This window comes from Pelodiscus sinensis, chromosome 4 (genome assembly GCF_052426305.1).
Source record: "Pelodiscus sinensis isolate ZL-2025 chromosome 4, ASM5242630v1, whole genome shotgun sequence".
Classification (NCBI taxonomy): Eukaryota; Metazoa; Chordata; order Testudines; family Trionychidae; genus Pelodiscus; species Pelodiscus sinensis.
In genome coordinates this window covers 23,244,683-23,267,297 of record NC_143055.1, presented here as the reverse complement: position 1 = coordinate 23,267,297, position 22,615 = coordinate 23,244,683, and the positions used below count along the sequence as shown (strand labels likewise).

Here is a 22,615-nt window from a genome sequence, read left to right as displayed (position 1 = left end):
GCTTCCAATAATCCGGCACCTTTGGGACCCAGGGGGTGCCGGATAATCGGATATGCCGGAGTATCAGGAGATACTCGGGCGGGGGGCTGTGACGGGTCTGCCGGGACCTGCATTGCGACCGGTGGGGGGGAGGGAGGAGTTGGGAGGGGAATGGCACGGCAGGGGGTGAACCCTCTGCCATTTTGCAAAGAGGCGGGGGAAGCCCTATGCAGCCACTGGAAACAGGCCAGCTGGGGCTGCAAGTGGCAGCAGCGAACTTGGGGAAGCGGCGGGTCAGAGCAGCTGGGGTGCTGCTGGGTTGGTCCCACAGCGCCGCTCAGGTGAGGAGTGGCACTGCGGGACCAACCCAGCAGCACCCCAGCTGCTCTGCCCCGCCGCTTTCCCAAGTCCGCTGCCGCTTGCAGGCAGGTGGCAAATGGCGGCGGCGGACTTGGGGAAGCGACGGAGCAGAGCAGCTGGGGTGCTACTGGGTTGGTCCTGCAGCGCTGCCCCTCGCCTCGCCCCCTCTCCTCTGCTGCCGCATGCAGCCCTAGCTGGCCTGTAGCAGGCGGCTGCGCGGGGTTTTCCCCGCCTCTCTGCAAAATGGTGGAAGGTTCACCCCTCGTCACTGCCATTCCCTGCCGGTCCCCCCCTTCCCGCCTCCTGGCTGGATGCACTGCAGGTCCAGCAAACCCATCACAGGGGTATAATCCCCTTTCCCTCTCCTCCCATTTCCCAGCCTCTGAACGTGCGTGGGGCTCACAGGGAGCTCCAATTGTCCGGCTGGCTGGAGCACTTCCGGGGTCCAATTGGTGCCAGACTATTAGGAGTGTTGGACTACTGGATGCCAGACAATTGGAATTTTACTGTACTTAACTGTTTTGCTGAATCAAGGCCTCAGTCTTGAAAGTGCATTGTTGATCTCTGTGAACGATTCATGATTGCGTGGTTTATAAATTTAAATTTATGGGCACCTCAGATGCATGGGCTCACCCTTCCAAGTTAAGAGAACATGTAACATACTGGCAAAAGGTGTGTAAATTTGTCTCTCTCTAATACCTGGCTTACGATGATCCTTCTACAAAGTTCAGCTAATGGAGCTACTCCTTTTGCATGCTAGAGTCCTATACATACAAAACAATAGGTTGTGACTTCTGTTCCCAGGAAGTAGTTGTGTGGGGTAAAATGGGGAATCAGGGCTTACCTGACATGGGCTAGCTGCGAATGTTTAACTGCAGTGTAGGCAAACTTTCAGATGAAGAGTCATGGGGAACAGAGATGGGACAGGAACAAGAACCCCATGATGGGGTGAGGCAGACAGGAGCTGTGGTGTGAGTAAGAGGAGAATCAAAGCTGGGGTAACTGTAAGTCTGCATTTCTTAACTCTTGAGTGCTTGACTTTGAAACTTTGACATTCTTTGTAACATTAGTTTAGTTTATCGATCAAGGTCACAGTCCAATTCTATCCCATGCTGCACAGACACAAGCTTACAATCTACATTAATCGGACAAAATCTAAGGGAGAGGAGGAAATACTATTATCTCCATTTTACACACTACTCAGAAGTGTTCAGTAATGTCCCACATGACTGTCTTGGGAGGAGACTGGCTGATATCAGGATTCCACAGAATTCACTGGACTCCTCCCAAGTCTCTACCACCTCCACCACCAGACTCTGATGTGAACGGCAGAAGGCAACAGTACGTGGGTTTCCACTGGGCACGTTTGAGACAAAGGTATATTCTCTCCACAAGCCTTCTCAACAGGTACGCAGACTTTATTATGAGACAAAATGGAAGGAGCTGGGAATTTCCATTGCTGGACAATGCTTAACCTACCTTGGATAGGCTGATGATACAACACCTTTTGTATTACTTCATTGGTTGTGCAGAGAATGTTGGAGTCTGTAAAAACAGTCAATGAGGAATATGGATTATCCCTGAATATGGCAAAAATCAAACTGCAATGATCTGACTGACAAAAAAAGAAGCAGCAAGTGGACATCATGATTAACAGTCCAGCTGTTACAGATTAATTCAGTTATCTGGGATTGTGCGGCAGTCAATCTATGGAGGCTGTTGAATGCTTGCTCAGCAACAACTTCTCTTAAGAAAATCTGGAAAAACTGTAGCTTCTTGCAGTGTACAATGGTTCAGTGAGTGAAAAGCTTAATTTTTTTATACTGACTTATGGATGTGAATCATGGGAAATTAGAGCCATGGAGAAGAAAAACCCTTTGGTGCCCTTGAGATGCGATGCTGCAAAAAACTTATGTTTTCAAAACAGAAGAGAACACACACACATGCTTATGTTAGAAATATTATTAGAGAGAAGCAGACCCTGCAATCAGAAATCAACAGGCACAACCATATGTACATTCCTCATATCAGGTGAAGAAATGAGAATGAACCTAGAGAAAGTTATCATTGAAGGAAAGATGAAGGGTCATTATGGTAGATGGTTAGAAGGCAGATCACATGGAGGTCAGCTGCTTTAGCACTCAAAGCTAGCAATGGATTGAGAAAGGCTTTTGAAAAATCTATTATGTCAGCAATATTCAGACATGAATAAATGGACTTTTACTTAGACTTGTGGAACTGAAACTCAGAGAAAGGGACTTGCTAAAAAATGACACTGGGCATCTGTGGGAAAGAGGGACTAGAACCCCAATCTACTAAGTGCCAGTCCTGCATCTTTTCCATAAAGTCACCCCTCTTCTCAACCATAGTATGGCCTGGCCCAGCCTCATCTCCACCCAGCCTCTGCACAGCCTCCTGGAGTCCTGGCTGTACCCCCTAATCTGCATGACACAATGGCACCAATTCTACTGCCAGGGAATTTTCCACAGCTATTGGGCAAAGTTTTATCCCTAAGGGTATGTCTACACTGGCAGCCTATTTTGGAATAGGGCTGCAAATGTAGGCATTCGGAATTGAAAATCAAGCGCAGAATTTAAATATCCCGTGCTTTATTTGCATCTTCCCGGCCGGGAGCCATTTTTGAAATTTACAAGACTGGAATTACTTCCTGCGTCTACGAGCGGCAGTGAAACAGGTGTGCGAAATAAAGCCCTATTTCAAACTACCTGTTAAACCTCATTGCAGGAGGAATAACAGGTAGTTCGAAATAGGGCTTTATTTCGAACGCTCATTGCACTGCCGCATGTAGACACAGGCAGTTATACCGGGCTTGTAAATTTAAAAAAAAAAAAAAAAAAAAAAAAGGTGCCTGGCCGGGAAGATGCAAATCAAGCGTGGGATATTTAAATTCTGGGCTTGATTTTCAATTCCGAATGCCTACATTTGCAGCCCTATTCTGAAATAGGCTGCAAGTGTAGACATACCCTAAATGTTTGTTCTCTTATGGAACCAATGCATGCTGTCAGCTGTGGTAGATTTTAGGATAGATCAACTGTGTTTCAAAGAGGAAGGAGGCAGGGAAGGAATGCAGCTGATAAAGGTCTTTAAGCAGTTAAAAAGTGAATCTTAAATTACCAGTTGCATGACTGACCGGAAAAGAAATTGTGGGGAGAAAAAAAAGAATCCATAAACATGATGATTAAGTGGATCCTATTTGGAGTAAATTATAGCATTCCTGAATGAAAGCTTTCTCTTTCACAGAAATCATTAAATGTTAAACTCACACTATTATTTGCATTTCACTGGAAAGACTCGCATGTGCAGAAATATCCATTTTAATTAGTGCTTGAAAGAAGTCTCTTATACAGAGCTGTGCCTGGTAGGTATTTTTATACTCAGTGAACTCATTTTATATTATGATGATTTCCTCTAATTTTTAATTAACATGTCTAAGTTAGGCTTAAGGAAAATGATCAGTGTTTCATTAACGGTCTCGCTCTTGGAGATCTATGAACACTTAATTGATATGGTTGCTACAGGGTCCTTTGTCAGAATGAGCCATTCTGCCATTACCTTTTTATCCCCTTTCCTTTCATATAAATATGAATAGGAAGCAAACTTCAGTATCTTCCTTTTTAGGCTAACTGATGGGACATTACCATATTCCTAATATAAGAAAAAGTTACATTTCCATATAGTCAAGTATCAGAGGGGTAGCCATGTTTGTCTGAAACTGCAAAAGCGGTGAGGAGTCCTGTGGCACTTTATAGACTAACCGAAGTGTTAACTCAGGAAACAATCCATGCAACAAACCTCGGTGCCAACTCTGCCCACATATATGCACCAGCAACACCATCACAGGACCTAACCAGATCAGCCATACTGTCACTGGTTCATTCTCCTGCACAGCTGCTAACGTAATATATGCCATCATGTGCCAACAATGCCCCACTGCTACATACATCGGCCAAACTGGACAGTCCCTACGTAAAAGAATCAATGGACACAAATCTGATATTAGGAATGGCAACATACAAAAACCTGTAGGGGAACACTTCAGTCTCCCTGGACACACAATTGCAGATCTAAAGGTAGCCATCCTGCAGCAAAAAAATCTTCATGACCAGACTTCAAAGAGAAACTGCTGAGCTACAGTTCATCTTCAAGTTTGACACAATCAACTCTGGATTAAACAAAGACTGTGAATGGCTAGCTAACTACAAAAGCAGCTTCTCCTCTCTTGGAATTCACACCTCCAGATCAGCTACTAGAAGTGGGCCTCATCCTCCCTGATTGGATCCACCTCATCATCTACAGCCTGATTCTGGCCTGCATATTTATACCTGCCTCTGGAAATTTCCAGTACATGCATCTGACGAAGTGGGTCTTTGCCCACGAAAGCTTATGCTCCAGCACTTCGGTTGGTCTATAAGGTGCTACAGGACTCCTCGCCGCATTTCCATATAGCTTTTCATTCAAAATGATTCAAAGCACACACATATGGATCACTCATCTATCACTAATGTTCAGTGGCTATTCCACACACAGAGCACTGCACAAAAATGCTTAAGGTGGATGTGAAAGTGTTTCTCGTTTGTCACCATGTGTGAAAATAGTATAGGCTAATATGTAAATATTCAATTAGAATATGCCTCCTAGACCATACCAGACCTACTCCCTGCCCGCCTCCTAATTTACAATATCATTATGATCACAAGTAGTTAGAACCTTAGTTTTACGCTTGTGATCATAACAATATTGTATGTCAAAGATATAAACACCAGAGTTACGGACTTACTAATCAACTCCAGACATGCAGTGGAACTGGAAGTCCAAGCTAGCAAACATTGTACTGCCTCAGGGCTTTAACCCTGGGGCTCAGTGCTACAGCCATGGGTTGTTGGAGATGTAGCCAATGAGGTTGTGTGTCACGACTTTGGGTAGAGGGTGCTCACAGCTTCTGGCCCTCAGGAGTACTGGGGCTTTTGGTGTGTGTGTGTGTGTGTGAGAGAGAGAGAAAGCTGGGCTCAGGGCTTCAGTCCCACAGCTCCACTCATAGTTGCAGCCTGATCGAGGTTGCTGGGGGTTGAGGTGTTAGCCCTGTGGTTCTATTTCTGGCTTTAGCCTTGCAAGGGGCACTGAAGCTCAGGGATTTAACTACAAGGAGAGTGCTCGTTTCAACCCCTGTTCTCCTCCCGACCCCATAGCTGAAGTCTTGAGCTCTGTCATGCCCCCCTAGAAGCCAGGAGTAGAGCTGTGGGGAGACCAGAGTCATAGCTCCCACCATGGACCTGAAGCTCTGAGCCCTGGCCCACACCTCCCTCCCTGTGATGTTGAAACTGGAAATGAAGCCATAGGGATGAAGTCCTGAGTCCCAGTGTTCCCTCCCAGGTCAAAAGCACTGACACCCAGTGCTCCCGTGGGACAGAAGTTGATTCCTCCTCTCCCCCACAGTTCTAGTCTCAACCCCCAGTGTGGATGAAGTTATGGAAGTCAGAGTTACAGAGTTATGGACAACCACCATTCACGAGGTGTCTGTAGCTATGAGATTTTAGTGCATATTAGGGATGTTAAGTTTAGATCAATTGGCTAATCGAATAGTCAGTGCAATTTGCATCAACTTTTTGATTAGTCAATAAGGGCACCTCTGCCTTTGAAGTATAGCGACAGCCCCAGGGCTGTTGCTAAGCTTCAAAAGTGAAAGCGCTGCAGGGAGCATGGGGCCAGGCTGCATGTGGTGTTTCAAAGCAGCAGCGCTGCATGGAGCCACTGGTCAGTCCCTGGCTGACCCCAGGCTTCACGTGGCGCTGCTGCTTTGAAACACCGCATGCAGTCCGGGGTCAGCTGGGAAATTCCAGCTAGCCTCGGGCTGCATGCAGTGTTTCAAAGTGGCAGACCCCAGGCTTCACATGGCACTGCTGCTTTGAAACGCATGCGGCTTTTTAAAGCAGCAGTGCCGTGTGGAGCCCATGGTCGGGCCACAGCCCCTCCTCTTCCACCCTTCTCTTGCTGCCTTTTACTCAGAGTAAGGCAGGAAGTGGGTGAAGCGACTAGTGTGTCGACTATCCAATAGGCATTTGCTTATCGGTTAGTCGACTACTCGTTCACATCCCTAATGCATATCTGAACATTGTATTGTATGTGTGAAAGATAATACCATCCTGGGAAAATGGGTTCAAGTGTCTGAAGACAGTGTCTCCTAAGAGGTAGAGTACTGGAATGAGATTCAAGAGACTCAGATCTGCCATTGACTTCTGGATGATTTCAGGCAAGTCACTTTACTTCTCTGTAGCACCAGGTCCCCATCTATAAAATGAGGATGGTGATACTGATCTTTGTAAAGTGCTTTGAGATCTACTGATTGATAAGTGATCTATAAAAGCAAGCTATTGCTATTATTCTCATAAATGGATACATTTTAGTGGGTAAGTGGGTGTTGGTTAAGCTCTTCCATTAGGATTTTTTAAATCCACTAACTGTGTTTAATAGGTACAGATATGGACATGCAAATTGTGTAAAAGATTAAAATTAACCCCAACAGTACTCTGTATGCAAAACGTGTATTATGTCATGAAAATGATTTGGATATTTTAGAGTCAATGAGTGGAAACAAGGTGGTTACAATGGAGATGCTGTCCTCTCTAGACTCACCATACTGCTGTGAAAACCAGAGTCTCTATTGTTTGCATATAATGTAAAAAAAACCACCATTGCAGTAGATATCATGTTGATACGATACAAAAATGGGTCTAGAAGCCATTATTAAAGGACAGTACATTTTTTCATATTTCTTTGTATTGCACTTGTAATATATTTTGTTACATCTTTTGTGATTTAGTGTAAGAAGTCACAACTACACATTATTTTAATTCAAAATATCACGCTGACTTCTTGAAAGCTCAACTAGGAACAACTGTAGGGATTTTGTACAAAATATGATGAAATAATGTATGAATAAACTTGGCCCTTTAGTACATAGTGAGAATAATAAGAACTTACATTTCTTTAAAGCATCTTTCATCCTGAAAGATCCCAAAGTATTTTATGGTCATTTTATAATAGATATCGCTCAACCAGCACTGAAATGGAGCCACTGTTGGGAAGCAATCCCACCAGGAAGCAAAATGTTAATTTCCTCAACCCTGTCATCCTCCTGCTTTAGCTGGTTTCAAGAGAGAAACTGTTTTATCTGCCAGTTCACTTAACACCTTTATTTGTTTCCTTGACACGTATGGATTCACTGTGGATTTAGACATAGAACAGATGAATTTATTTAGGTGAGGTTAGTATTATTAGCTAGAAGGACTTCAGAAAGCATAGCACTGGAGTTAAAGTTGCAGTAGCAATTCCTTCAGCAAGCTAGTTTTTATTTAATTGCTTTTTATTGTGGTTTTTCTTTTACTTAAAATATAATTTTGTAAGCAGCACAAAGGTGGTTCTTTTGAAACAGACTGTCCTAGAGTCCTAGCTACATAATCCCTCTACATTTCCCCTTTTATTTTGCTTCAAGACCTCACATCATAACAAATCTATCCTTCCAAATGAATCGGATGAGACATTCTCCATGATCTGTCAATGGAAAACAGCCAGAGGAGTCACTGCAGAGCAATTTGTGGCTAATAATTAAAGATCCAGAATAGTGGATCTATTCTATTGTGCATGTATGGATAGACTCTTTTTACTAAAATTGATGCTGTTGTTTGAAAGCTTTAATTTTAAATATCCACAATCAAATTTTATTATAACACCTTGCTATCATTCATAGTATTAAAACCATTTTATACAACAATTGAATTGGACATACAATTAGTGACGGTTTTGTGCATACCAGTAAGCTGCACGCAGCCTTACCTGGAGCTTTAATGTCTGTTACCTTGGGGACAAGGTATGCAGAACACAACAATATGGCTATCCCCAAATACCATGGGATAATGTCTACACTACAGAGTTTTGTTGGGAAAACAACTATTTTTCTGACAAACCCTGAGTTACATCCACACTGCAATTGTGTTCTTTTGAAAGTAAATAGAAACAGAGGGGGTTTTCTGACGTTGGTAATCCTCTTTCTACAAGGAAGAAGCCTTTTTGTGAAAGAGCTCTTTCGGAAAAAGGCATGTCTGGATGGAGAAGAGGGAATTCTTTTGAAAGAAGAGGAAAGAGGAAAAAGCTCAAGTGCCCTGGTGGCCACTCCGGCCATAGCAATCACAGTTTAAATGCGAGATACTGTCCACACTGAATGGATGCTATCTTTTGAAAAAGTAGATCACTGTTTTGATGCATTTTTGCTGTGTATCAGAGGAATAGCCGTGTTGTTTTTGCTGTGTTCTTCCGAAAGAAGCCTGCAGTCTAGACATAGCCATGATATATTAAAATTCCTTCTAATCAGTGATCAGAGATTCAAGTTCCTTGCTTTAAGATTTAATTTTCTATGGAATTGGAGAGTCTGAGCTCCAAGTAGTATTAATAGAAGAGACCCCATCTATGGCCACTACAGAAACCTAAACAGCCTGATTCATTGACCACAAGTGAAGCTGGATAAGGCCCATAGAACAGAACTATAGTTTGGGACTTTATCTTACCTAATTGATGCATCTGCCCACTAGTGTAGAATAGTTCTTATAGTATCTTATTCATGGAGTTTCCATTGCCCACATGGAATTCTGAAGGCTTCCATATTTTTTCCCTGTTATAAATCTTTGGCTGCCTTTTGCTCCCATATTGCAGCCACTCTTTCCTTACCAAGGAGTGGACTGCAGCTGCAACCCCCTTGGAGCCCCTCCTCATTTTCATGGCTTAGTTGCTCAGAGTGATTGTTGACGAGTGGCATGGGTTACCCCTTCTTCCCAAGGGACTGAACGCTCTAGATAGCATTTGTCATAGTTTTAATGATTTAAGGGGGAAAAGTTGTCATTTGAGCTAAATTGCTGTCTGCAGAGAGTAAAAAACCTTTCACCCTCTCTGGACCCAGGGCAGCTTTTAATAAGAAGGCAACATGATTTCTTTCCCTGGTAAATGCAGAATGAGTGTCTTTTAAATTGAACAGATTTCTGCAGATAGAAGATGGATCTCTGAACTGAGCAGCCTGAAAATACAGACCTGAAATTGGGTTTTTATGTGTTGAATTGTAAATACCTCCTGTTTTTACACGCACATTAAAACCCCTCTTTCTGCTTTAAGAGTGCTCTTTCATTTAAGACATAACAGTTCTTTTCTTTCTATGAAATTCAAAGTTATACTGTGTTGAGTAACTAAGCTTATTCTCGCACACTGTATTCTCTCCCTTCAAATCTTCAAAGGAAAGCTTCAGTCATTTTGATTATGTGCTCCTGTAGTAATCTTAAAGGTATTTTTAATACATGTGTAGAACTATTTGAAAACCAGATTAAAGCAGAACTGAGAACAGTTATTTCACCATTTATGAGGTTGGTGTGCCTGGGAAACTCCATTCATTTCCTAAGAGGAGGAAGGACATGGTTCAAAAAATATCAGGGAAGATTGGGAAGAAATAAGGGGGGGAAAAACCAGGAGCCACTCACAGAGCTCCAGGACGGTGGCCTTCCGCATGTGGAAGTTCTGGAGCCACTGCTGGTCATTCCACCTTTGCATGACGATGAGGTCCCACCAGTCAGAACTGGTCTCCCACTGCCAGAAGCAGCGGTGCACTGTGTGCAGGGGAGGATGGAAGAGAATTTGGTGCGTGAGGACCACCAGGGCCTGGGTCAAGAGGCCCCCCAGTGCAGGCTGGTCATTGTGCTCCAGCAAGCCCCACGTGGACAGTCTGCATGAACTGTGCCATGAGGCGCAGCAGGAGGTCCAAGAGCTAGTCACTGTTTTGTAGCAGCTTCAGCTCCATGATGAGAGTGCTGTGCTATCCGCACAGGCAACCAGAGCACACAGCGTGAGTTTGGTGTCCCTTGAGCGGGTAGTCAGTGGAGAAGAGGAGTATGAGATGCAGCTATAGAAAGGAGTCCCCTTAAGCACAAGTCTCAGCTAGCTTCAGGAAACAGCTACAGGAAGTGATTGCTTTCCTCCTTCCGTCCCCAGAATGCTTCTGGGGGATTTTAAATGCGGTGCCGGCTCCAATCAGTGTGGACACACTATTTCAAAATAATTCTGCACTATTTTAATGGTGTCTTCTAGTGTGGACATGCTATTTCAAAATGGTTATTTCAGGAGTTATTTCAGAATAATTTATTTTGAAATAATTTCCCAGTATAGGTATAGCCTTACTGGCCTACTTTCAGGATACAACAAAGTGTATCATTAAATTTAATTAGCTCTCTCCTATAGGGTACGCTTACAGGTCCCTTATGAACTGCAGTGTCATTAAGTCACAAACTGTGAAATTCTGTGTTTATTTAAAAATACAGCATTAGTTGCATTTGCTGCATGTAAGACACATCAAAACTTGGAGTCCTCTGGGAATTTTTGATTTTGTCAGCAAGGATTTCTTTTTGCTTTTTAAGAACTTTTTCAAGGTCAGATTCACTTCTAATCTCTTCACAATTCCTGCATCTTTCCAGCCATCTTAGTTGTGGCTTTGTTTAGATTCCCATTAACTTCAGTGGTCTTTGGATCAGGTTCATAATAAATGCTTGGGGGAGGAGGGAGGGAAGAGGAAAAGACACATGTTTAGTAATAATAACCATGTAATTAAATTGCATTTATGCCTCTTGGGCTACTTTGCCTGTACTATGTTCACTAATCCATCTCTGGCAGGACTACAGCTACTACTCCAAACCTTTGACTGTTTGGAGCTGCACACGTTGTGGTTTTGGAGCGAGTTCATTTAAACAAAACAACAAAATTCTCTGCTCTCCTCCTCACTTCCGTCCTCCATTCAAAAACGTAAATTAGTTTGAGACTGGGGATGGTTGGTGTTTCATTCTTCACCAGTGTTACATGTCACACATTAAGGAGTCATATCTCATAAACACTGTAGGATTAAAACTTGGTGGGCACAAGTGCAGTATAAATCAGAAATAACTCCATTAAAGTCCATAGTGGAGAGCTGAGGTGAGAACAGAATTGAGTCTGTGCTGTTTGTACTCTTGGAAAAGGAGAGCCCTTGCTTCTCAGTGGGGGACATAGAAGTTTTCTTCTACTCCTAGCAGATCAGAATGCTAAAGTTGTCCCATTCTGCCACTGATCTCTTGTGTGACCCTGGGCAAGTCATTTAGTCTTTTTGGGTATGTCTACACTGCAGTTAGACACATGCCTGTTCCAGCTGACTTGGGCTTGCAGGTCTCAGGTTAAAGGGCTGTTTAATTGTGGCATAGGTATTCCGGCTTGGACTACAGTCCGAGCTCTGGGACCTTCATACCTTTCAAGATCTTAGAGCCCAGGCATCAGCTTGATTATGAATATCTACACCACAATTAATTAGCCCTTTAGCCTGAGCCCTGCAGGCCTGAGTCAGCAGGCACAGGCCAGCCACGGGTGTCTAACTGCAGTAGAGACATACCCTTTGTGCTGCCATTACCATTTGTAAAATGGGGATAATAGCACTGTCCTATTTCACAGGCATCTTAGGAAGAGTACATTAAAGACTGTGAGATGCTTGGATTCTGTGATAATGGGCCCATACATGAATCAAAATGATTCTAGAACATTTGTTTCCAGGGGGCTATGAGTTATAATGTTTCTCATCTGCTGTGCTTTATGCTATTAGACCAAGGCACAGACTTTTACAGGCCAAGGATGAACATGATTACTCCCAATAACATTTTTAAGATCTTGCTAAAATATTTCATAACATAATTTTGGGCACTTTTGGGAAAAGACCAAGTATGTAAAATTTCAGACCTAATGGGAGTAACTCCATTAAGAGGCTTCTCTGAAACTCCATTGCAGCCTTAATGATACCCTAGCACACACTGAAAAATAAGAGACTGCCTCCAAAGAGTCTGTTGCAATATTAATTCTTTATTACTAGGGGGCTGCACCTCGTGCTCGCTATGCTCGTCAACCCTCCTCTCTCTGGTCACTTTCACAGCTAGAGAGCCTATTAATCTTGCACTGATTATACAGAAAAGTGAACAAACAAAGCTATATAGAAAAAATGTTAATTGGTCTATTGCTCATGTACTACATGTTACAGGCAGATCTCAGTTTTGTAGTTGGTTCTGGCTGAAGCACAAGTAAGTGAGATGCAGAGACTCCACTTTCAAGAAGGCTGATGATGTCATTCTGTTGCACAGCAGGAAACACTTTTTTATATATATACAGAGAGAGTGAAATATATATATATGATTAATCGGAACCTGGCATCCTTTTTTGCTTGTAGTTCTGTGATGTGGAGGTCATTTTGAAAAATAGATTGGAGCTTTAAAATTGGAACTTATGAAAGTTCTTGAAACTTGGCTTTAAGATACCCAATTGCACTAAAACTCCGGAAAGTGGCTCAGATAGATTGTAGTTTCTATGTGATAGAACATGGTTGGTAGCTATCCAAACTGCATAGCACCTCAGTGAATATGGGCATACCTTCTAGCAGATTTGGTGTGATTCCACTTGATTATGGTGGTTCTGGACTAGTAAAGTAAATGACATTTAGGATGGGGTGGGGTGAAATTAAGTATGAGAGAAGCCTGTAGGCTGCCAAAAAACTGTACATTCAGATTAGAAAATTTCAGGTTTGGCTTTGAATCTTAATGTAGAGATCTCTCCAATGCCCCCCTGGCCCTTCCCAGTGGTTTTTTAAATGTATTTGGCTGCTAAACAGTTTTTGCAATTGCTCCCAAGCTCTTTCTAATGCTCTGCTGGCCCATTTGCATGCTCCTTCACCTTTCCTGCACCCTTTCCAATGATGCAGATACTTGATTTCAACTGCTTCAGACGTAATGCTGAAGGTTAAATGTATTTTGCACCTCCCAGAGGGTCTGGTGCTGATCTCTTAAATCAGTTGAGCTCCATTAACTTCACTGGAGTTAGTCCTAATTTTTCTTGCTGTAATAAGCAAGATGAGAATAGCCCAAAGTGGATCGGGACACTAAGAAGCTGAGCCCTACCATGTTCTATCACATGCCTGAACAGGAACAGAGTACAGGCTGGTCCTCACTGGTCTGGCACCCCTGGGACCTGACTGCTCCTGAATGAGGAAATTTGCTGGACCTGCAAAGGTCCCTCCTCTCATGGCCCATGCTTCCACTGGCTCAGGCTCCAGCCTGCCTGCGCCCTGTGGCTGGCTCTCTACATGCTGCCGGCCACACTACTGCTGGGACCAGAGCACCATGGGCAGAGCTGCACAACCTGGGCAGAGCTTCACAGCCACCTGGCTCCGCAGGTGGGGCCTAAGCTCTGCTGCCAGGGCAGAGGAATGGGCTGGAGTCCCTGGCTGCTGCTAGGGCTGGGTCTGGAGCTCCTCAGCCACTGGAGCCAAAATTTGGCTGGAGCTCCATGTCTGGGGCCGGGGCCAGAGCCCCCTGGCTGCTGCTGGAGCTCCATGGCTGCTGCCAGGCTAGAGCTTCACAGATGTTGGTGCCAGTGAGCTCCACTGGGGCCAGAACTCCCCACTATGCCACCTGTCTGCCCTCCCTTGCTTCCACACTCGGGGCTCCCGGCTGAGTCGCCGGTGTCCCCTACAGCACTCTTGCCCTGCTGTCAGACCTCCCTGGCTTTGTGGTGCAGGAATATCCGTGGTCCTTGCCAGATCAGGGAGTCCCGGTTAAGGGAGGTACAACCCGAATTAGCATTTCTGCGGAAATCATATTTTAACCAAAGAAGTATTATGGAAAGGGTGAAGGAGACGGAAGGTTAAAATGAAATAAAGGAAGTAGGAGATGGCAAGGATAATGGTCAGGGATCTGGTACCATTTAGCCATTGTTATTTAGGTCTTTAGTTCCTGTGTGCCACATCCTTATTTCATGGTGTCAAAAGAAACCAAATCTTTGTAAAATGCATGGGCGGTTGGTGAAGGCAGGGCTGGAGGAGGTAAGCCCCATACCCCATCTCCAGCCTCGCCCCTGCTAGGCTCCTCCCCTGCCCCGGGAGATGGGGAGTATGCCACACACGTACTTCCCCCTTCCAACCGTAGGGAGGGGGGAAGAGGAGCGGGATGTGCACTCACCGCAGCCTCTCAAGCCCAGGTGGAAGGTGCACTGCACTGCATGGCCTGGCTGAACCCAGCCTCTTGAGCACCAGAAGGGGGAGGAGGCAGGGTGTGCTACACCATAGCCCGGCCCAGCAGAGGATGGAGGAGAGCGTGCCATAGGGCCAGGCCTGGCTTCCCCACCCCCGAGCACTGGGAGGGCAGGACACTGGGGGCAGCAACACTCTGCCCTTAATATGCCTACAGCAGGTGTTTTGGGGTCAGAGTGTGGACAGGGCTATACCTTGCGGTTTGGGAAGGCAGAGCCTTCCCGCACCTTACATACCCAAGGCCCATTGTGAAATGGAAGTCATCTGAATCCCACAGACAGAAAGGGAACCTGGAAAATTGCAATTAAAGTTGCTGCTTTGCCAAATGTTCCTGGAAGCAACATCAGAAGGGTCACACATTCCACATAGTTCCTTTGGACACATGAAATAGCCTTGAGCACAGGAAATAACTGTGAATCAGAAAACCACAGAGGTAGAGTGGTGGTTGGAACCAACAGATGCCCAGTAATGGAAGGTACTGGACCTCTGTTGATACCTAATTGTCCTGATATCTGTGTTTGTTCCTACTTTCTGCTAATAGGGTTTTTTTATTTCATTTATCTTTTTTTTTAAGCTTCATGGCTCCTTTAAGGTTTTTGGTTTGGTTTTGGCAATTCAGGAAGAATGACAGTGAAGTTAATGATGCCAATAAGAGAAGTGTGGCAAACTGGGAAGAAGAAAAACCAAGAAGAAATAAGACTTACAGCCAGGTGTGAGGAAGGGAGAGAGAAAAGGGATGTGTTTCCTAGAAACATTTGTTCAGAAACATCCCGCCAGCCATGGTATGCATGCCCTTTCACAACGCCATGGTAACTGCTACCTTCTTTGTGCCGGTCCTTGAAGTGCATTAGAGGATTCTGGGGGATGTCTGAGGTAAAATGGTTGCAAGTGGCTTAACAGGTTGAGCTAATATTTAATTAAAATAGAGAACCTGTTTAGACTAATTCTCCTCTATCTCTGTTTAATAAATTTCTTTGGCATTACCCGCGATTTAATATAATAATCTGGAGACGGATCAGGTCTTCATTACTTATGAGCCTCCAGTCTCTTTGCTCATAGGCAGCTCTATCACTCACTAGGGCAGAAGCATGTACAAATATCTGGCTGCGATCCAACCTCCAAAATGCTTTATAATTAAAAAATCCCACTAAAATGAAATGAAATGCCTGCTCAGTAAATCAAGAGCCCGCTGTTCTAAGTGAGATGTGGAATGCCAAAGGTCCAAACAAACTCACCTCTGGAATTTTCTAAAGAGATTCCTGTAAATGTTTGGATTCGTCATTAATTGTCTGAGACCAAATGCAGCTGTGGATGGTAGGACATTTATTTAGGTACCATGAAAGATTATTGTAATACAGAGGATTATGTTAAAAGATGATTGTAAAATAGTGGACCTTTGTTTTTCAGATGGTGGGATAAAATGTTTTGGCATAACTGAAATGGCTGTCAGCTCTCCAACAACTTATGCCATAGTGCTTTAGAGTGCTGTAAGTCTGTTAATGTTGTATAAGGGCGCAAAGATGGCTGTGGCATTGTCTAGTCACTGAGTCATTTTTCATAACTTCATTTCTGGTGCTGTGTAGGTGTTTCATTTTCAAATAATTTATCAGCCCCACTGAGAAGACAAAATTTCCATATATTCATAAGTGCTATAACTCACTATTTATGGACCACAATTGGACTACAGAATGGGTACCTCAATGAGGCATTCTTTTACTACACTTGACTGTTATAGAGTACAATTTACAATTACCCTGAATGAATGGTTGTCAGATATGCTCTGTACACTGGCTTTCTGATTCGGTGACTTGCTGACAGTCAGCGAAGTGATGGGTACATAGCGTCTCTTGTTTGAATTTTTCCATTTGGAACCCCTGTATTCTGAGGAAGGATGTGACAATGCTGTTCCGTCTTTGTCTATATAATGGTATCTTGGAGTGTTATCCATAAGAGGTAAGAGAAAAGGGCACAGCTGAGATTTAAAAAAAAGCACAACCTAACAAACTTTTCTATGTGATGTCCAGGCAGCCTAATTAAAGAATAAAAGTTTCTTGCATTGTCTTGACAGACATCATAGTACATTGCAGCATCATTGAGAATAAGGAGTAATTTAAAAATTATACGTATGGGATGCACAGGGATGCGAAGTGTTGGTTTAATACAATTCAGATTCGTTTTTGTGTTTTGGCATGTGTAGTGGAATATCACTTTTTATGTCTTCTAAACATTTTTCCTCTGGTCTGAAGGGCCAAAATTATATTCCCAGGGCTCATAAAAATCATCTGGGTAGGTCTCTGCAATCTGAACAAATAGCTATTGGTTGAAGAAAGTGCTGGCCAAAACAGTGTCCCTTAATAAACTGAGCCAATGGGAGCTAGTATCTGATAGTGAACTTTCCTTTTTCTCCCTACCCAGACTGAATTCCCAGCAAACCTGTGGTAAGATACTAGCAACAGAATAAGTAGCTGACATGATTGGAATATGCCTGGAGTGGGAGCCAGGAATTTCTGCAGTAGATCTCTCTCTTCAGGGTCAGTTTCCTGAAAAATTTTGGGTCATGAGTTTTAGCTTATAACATGAAATAAAATGGTTAGAACTAAACAATTTAATATTTTTAATTTAAAAAAAATTAAACCCTCTTTTCTAAGATGCCCCCCAATCTTTTAGGTTTTTGTACCAAACACCAACAAAATGCAATAGAACAGAGTGGCCTTCGGATTTTGCTTTCTTATAACAATGTGAAAACTTTATTATATTTTGGAAAATTAAGGTCTGATTATGCAATTTTCTGCATCAATATAAATCCAGGAGTAACTCTATTGAATTTAATAGTCTTATACCACAGGGAGTGAGATCCAAACACTTTCAATTTTGCATAGCCCCTTGCACATTTATGGCACTATGTAAATAATGCAAATGGCCTAGAATTGTAGAGTCTTTATTCACTTATCATCTCCAGGGTACAACAACCTACATTCTGAAATGTGGCATAAATACTGTACCAAAGTACTAATTACTTGGATAATCAAAGCAAATGGCTAAAACTTCTGTTTGCAAAAGACTTCATCTGGTGCTTTGGGACAAAGCTAGTGATAGATACATAAAAGCATGCTCCACCCTGTTGGAGATGACTGATGTTGACCCCACATTAACCAAGCTAACAGCCGCACAAGGAACCAGGGGTTCTTCCAATTTTACCTCTCTAGAGTTGCCATGGTAACTGGTGTAAGAAGAACTAATATGGTCTGGCACTGAGTGAAAGGAAATTTTATTTAAGTTATCTAAATCTAAAATGTAACAGCCAGCAGCATGATAGAAGAGTTGTGAATGAACTCTTTACCCTATATAGCCAATTAGTTTGTCTTAATTTGCCAATAGATTAGGAGTTAACAAAACATTTCTTGCTACTGAGTGTTCTCTCTAGACTGATGACCTTATTTTTAGTGGGATTTACTCTATGTGCATTTTTTTAAAAAATTTGGTAACATGGATGAGTAACACAGACAGCACAATGCTCTCTTGGAAAACAGCCTCCTCTTCAAGAAAAATAATAATATAACATAGTTCAGTGTTGGGTTTTGGTCTTGAACAGGAGACCAAAGTGCCTCTTTCTGGATGAAATCCAATAACTTTGTTTAACACTTTGGATAAGATAAATTCATGTCCATAGAAGTCAAGACAGCAGCATTGTAAATTAGGATCGGGGACTAACTCAACCCTTCCTGCTGTGAAAGTTATTCAGACTGATTGGACCTTGTGGTTTGTGAGCCAAGATGAATTTTTGTGACAATTTCTCCCTCTCCCCACTGAAATAAATCAGGGAAGTTTTATAATATGGAGATGGTTACAGCAGATTTGTAACTGCCCCAGTCATGCCCCAACCCCATAAATTCTGTTCTCCCCAAGGTTCAGGAAACTAGATTTTTACTATAGAGGTTAGAACAGCTTTGAAAATGCTCTATTTTTAAAAAATTTAGTTCATATACCCATATTTATTTTTACTCTCTCCCTATGCAGGTGATTCTGATCCTTACCAAGTATTACCATACTGACATGGGAAAGGTGCTAGAGAGCTCTTTGTGGAGGTAAGTACTCAGACTTTTTCTATATTCTTGTTTCCTATGCTGACCAAAGTATGACTGCTTCTTGTTTCCTTTTATCTTTTGAGGTTGCCTAATGGGTTGAATAGCTGACTCTATGCCCGATATAGGGTTGCCCACACTTGCATCTTTCTTGTGGATTGTGGCTGTGTGAAGGAGATCTTGAAAGGGGATTAACAATTTATGCAGTGGAAATAAACAACATTAGAGGATAAGGTATCTTTCTGAGACCACATTTTAAAGAAAAACAGAAGTCTAATTGTAAGTTGGCGTCCAGACGCAATTCTCCTCCTGCTTTTATTTTTAAATTCCTAGAGCTTTCAAAGATCTGTACCAAATAAAGGATACTTAATGTAGTCATTATTTTAATTGTTAGTAGCTTCTGCTGTTAAGCTCCCTATTTAGGTTAGTAAATTATCAGTAGGTGTGGTTTATCTTTCTAGTTGTAACTTGAAGCCTGTCCAGGTTGTTGTTGCATCTTCTGATATTTGGAGACTTGTCGTATTTCAAATGTAACTCTTAAAATAATTTTTCAACTTTCTCTTTTATGCTCATACACTCTCATACTGTGACACATGTAAAACACCCAGGTGTTTTAGAGTTTCAGACATCTACACAAATAGTGACATTTTGTTATGCAACTACAATCCCATTGATCAAGATAAATATTTTTCCTATTATATCCTTACTCTTAACAACTTTTAAAGATCACCAATGGCAGATGTAGAGCCATTACTGTTCCATACTGTTGTTCTGCCAAAGTGCTGTTTTTCCCCCAGAAGAACTGTTGTCAAATATCCAGCTGAAGTCATGGGTGCACTTTAATGTATGTATTTAAAAAAAATCATACTTCCTTTTGGAAAATCTTTCATTGAAGCACATTACTGCTAAATAACAAGCCACATCTTGTACATTCAATGTCACGGAAATATATTTGTCCGTGTACTGCTAGATATACCTAGTTTACCTGGCTGTTCCATCCACCTAGATGGGGTTTCAACATAGTATTCATGTCACATGCATAGATCACATGCATTTTAAATATAGAAGTGTTTCTGGTATCAGTAATAATCAGGGATCCTAGAAATCCATTTGCCATGGAAAACATTTTTACAGAGAATCTTCAGTTTTTACATTTTGTAAAATATATATATATATATATATATATATATATATATATATATATATAATATACTAGAAGATTTTCCTAGCATTGCTCAGGTCCTTAACTCAATTCATTTTTGTTTTTCTTCTTTTAAATCATTGTTTTGGCGTGGGGCTAGGGAAAAGGGGTTCAGTATTCAGGCTGCCCAGTGGAGAGAAGACAACCCAAGCCCCCTCTCATGTCAGCAGCGTGGGGCTAGGTGAGAATCACCTTACTGTGGCCACTGCAGCTCCAGTAGGCACAGCTGGGGGAGGGGTGCATGTCCCCTCACAGAGACAGGTCCAGGTTCATCTGCCCCCTGCACTTCCCATTCAGAGTAAGGAATGTAGCAAACTGTGCAATTTCGCTTTGCTCCCTGATGAAGGGAAACAGCCAGCAATGTCCCTGTATAAATTGGGAGGGGGCCCTCCACTCTTTCTAAAGGGTGCCTGGGCGTGGGGGAGGTTCAGGGCTGGGCCATTCCTGGATGTGGTATATGTCCAATTCACTAACTACAATTCAGTATAATCACAGAAATATAAAAATGAAATAAAAACATCAGTAGGTTATCTCAGGTCCCGCTCTAAGGCGGGACTGAATGTTATATAGACCATTTCTAACATATGTTTGTCTAATCTGTTCTTAATGATGGAGATTCCTTAAGAACATAATGGCCATACTGGGTCAGACCAAAGGTCCATCTAGCTCAGTATCCTGTCTGCTGACAGTGGTCAATGCTAGGTGCCACATTTTTGTCTGTATATGGGTGACAGGAGAGGGATCACATGAGGATTACCTGTTGTGTTCCCTCCCTCTGGGGCATCTAGTATTGGCCACTATTGGCAGACAGGATATTGGGCTAGATGGACCTTTGGTCTGACCCAGTATGATTGCTCTTATGTTGTTATACCCCTAGAGGGAATGAACAGAATAGGTAATCAAGTGATCCCACCCCCTGTCGCTCATTCCCAGCTTCTGACAAACAGAGGCTAGGGACACCATTATGTACTTCCACAGCCTCCCTAGGTAATTTGTTCCAATGTTTGCCTCTTCTACAGTTAGTTAGGACATTTTTTTCAGAAAGTCTATCGTAAATCTCCCTTCCTGCAATTTAAGTCCTTCTTAAGCCATTACTTCTTTTCCTGTCCTCAGTGGATAAGAACAATATATCACTCTCCTCTTTATTACAGCATTGTATATATTTGAAGACTATTCTTGTCTTCCCTTCAATCTTCTCTTCTCCAGACTAAATGAACCCAATTTTTGCAATATTTCCTTGTAAATCATGTTTTGTAAACCTTTAATAATATTTTGTTTTGCTCTTCATTGGCTATTTCCCAATTTCTCCCCCATCATTCCTGAAATGTGCAGTAATCTGGATCCTGTAATCCGGTTGAGGCTTTATCAATGCTGAGTATAGTGGAAAAATTACTTCTCCTATCTTGCTTACAGCACTTCTTCTAGTAACTCCCAGAATTATACTTGCTTTTTTAGCAACAGTATTACACGTAATAGTGGATCACAAACTAATTTGTTTATTCTGTGATTCACTATAATTCCCCAATGCATTTCTACATTACTCCTCCCTAAATGGTCATTTTCCATTATGTACAATTGATTAGTCCTTTCTAAGTGTAGTATTTTGTATTTGTCCATATTACATTTCATCCTATTTATTTCAGACCATTTCTCCAGGTTGTCAAGATAATTTTGAATTCTTATCCTGTCCTCCAAAGTGTTTGTAGCCCCTTCCATCTTGGTATCATTTATGCCATTTTTCAGTTCTTTTATTACAGCATTGTATATATTTGAAGACTATTCTTCAAATAGAACTGAATAGAACCATTCCTAGGTCAGATCCCTATGGTACCGCTCTTTATATGCCCTTCCAGTTGACTGTGAACCATTGATAACTACTCTCTGAATAAGATTATCAGAAAAGACTTTCAAAATTATCCATTGGGACCCTGGACTTCCCACATAAACTTTAAACATGTTCTAAATAATGTGATTTTTAAACCAATTGCTTTAGGTCTAATTTTGGTCTGAACATTCATATAAATGAGGAATAACTGCACTGAAACCAATGGAGTTATGTCATAAAATTGGTATGAGAAGAAATTGGTCTTTCCCCTCCATTTTCATGCAATGATTATACAAGATATCTTGACTTTTAAAACCAGGATGAAGCACTACATGAGGAAGATGCTTGACAGTAGCCTCAACTTATATTTCTAAAATGCAGCTCAAATAGGATCTTAGCACAGGGGTTTGAAACTGGAAATGAACTTCATGCTTTGGACATAAATATACTTTTCTGTAAACAGGAGTTAACAAGTGAATGTACTCAGAGTGTAGAGTGTACTCGGATTACAAAACTTGGACCGAAGGGTCCAAAGAGAATAAGAATAGAATTTAGAATAAACCCTGGTTTTTTTAGACTGTACTGAGCTGTGTGCAAAAAACATGACTATTGGTAAACGGTGAGCCATAACATAATAGAAAACTGAACAATTGTACTTTCTCGATATTGTTATTTCACGATAGCTGGAATAAATTGATGTACTTCATTGACTTTCAGTGGAATTACATCATAATACCCAAACAGATAACCTGCCCCAGAATGTGTCTATGTAAAATTAATATTTTATTAAAGACTTTTTTTGCCCTTGACACTTTATTTGCATCAGAACGAATATGCAATAAAACAGATGTGGAAAAAACTCAGAGACTTTTGGCTATGGGTATAAGTCATTCATCTCTGAAAGGTTTGTATGTTCTAATGGGAACGGATGTTGTCATATTATTTACTGAATAAGTCCAGAATTTCTCTCTCATTTAACTGTCATCTTGGCTAGAACAATCCCACACATTCATTGTTCTCTGTATGGA

General features: G+C 42.1%; 1 protein-coding gene across 5 annotated transcripts in view; it reads left to right on the top strand.

Annotated features, from left to right (window-relative positions):
- SORCS2 (sortilin related VPS10 domain containing receptor 2) overlaps positions 1 to 22,615 on the top strand; it is an 863,992-nt gene that overhangs the window by 255,407 nt on the left and 585,970 nt on the right. For all 5 annotated transcript variants that reach the window (XR_012904391.2, XM_075930786.2, XM_075930785.2 and 2 more), the window contains exon 2: positions 18,497 to 18,564. Coding sequence is in view for 4 of the 5 variants with exons in the window: in XM_075930786.2 (XP_075786901.2) it covers positions 18,497 to 18,564 (68 nt within the window). In the remaining variant the exon portion in view is untranslated. The remainder of the gene's footprint in view (positions 1 to 18,496; positions 18,565 to 22,615) is intronic.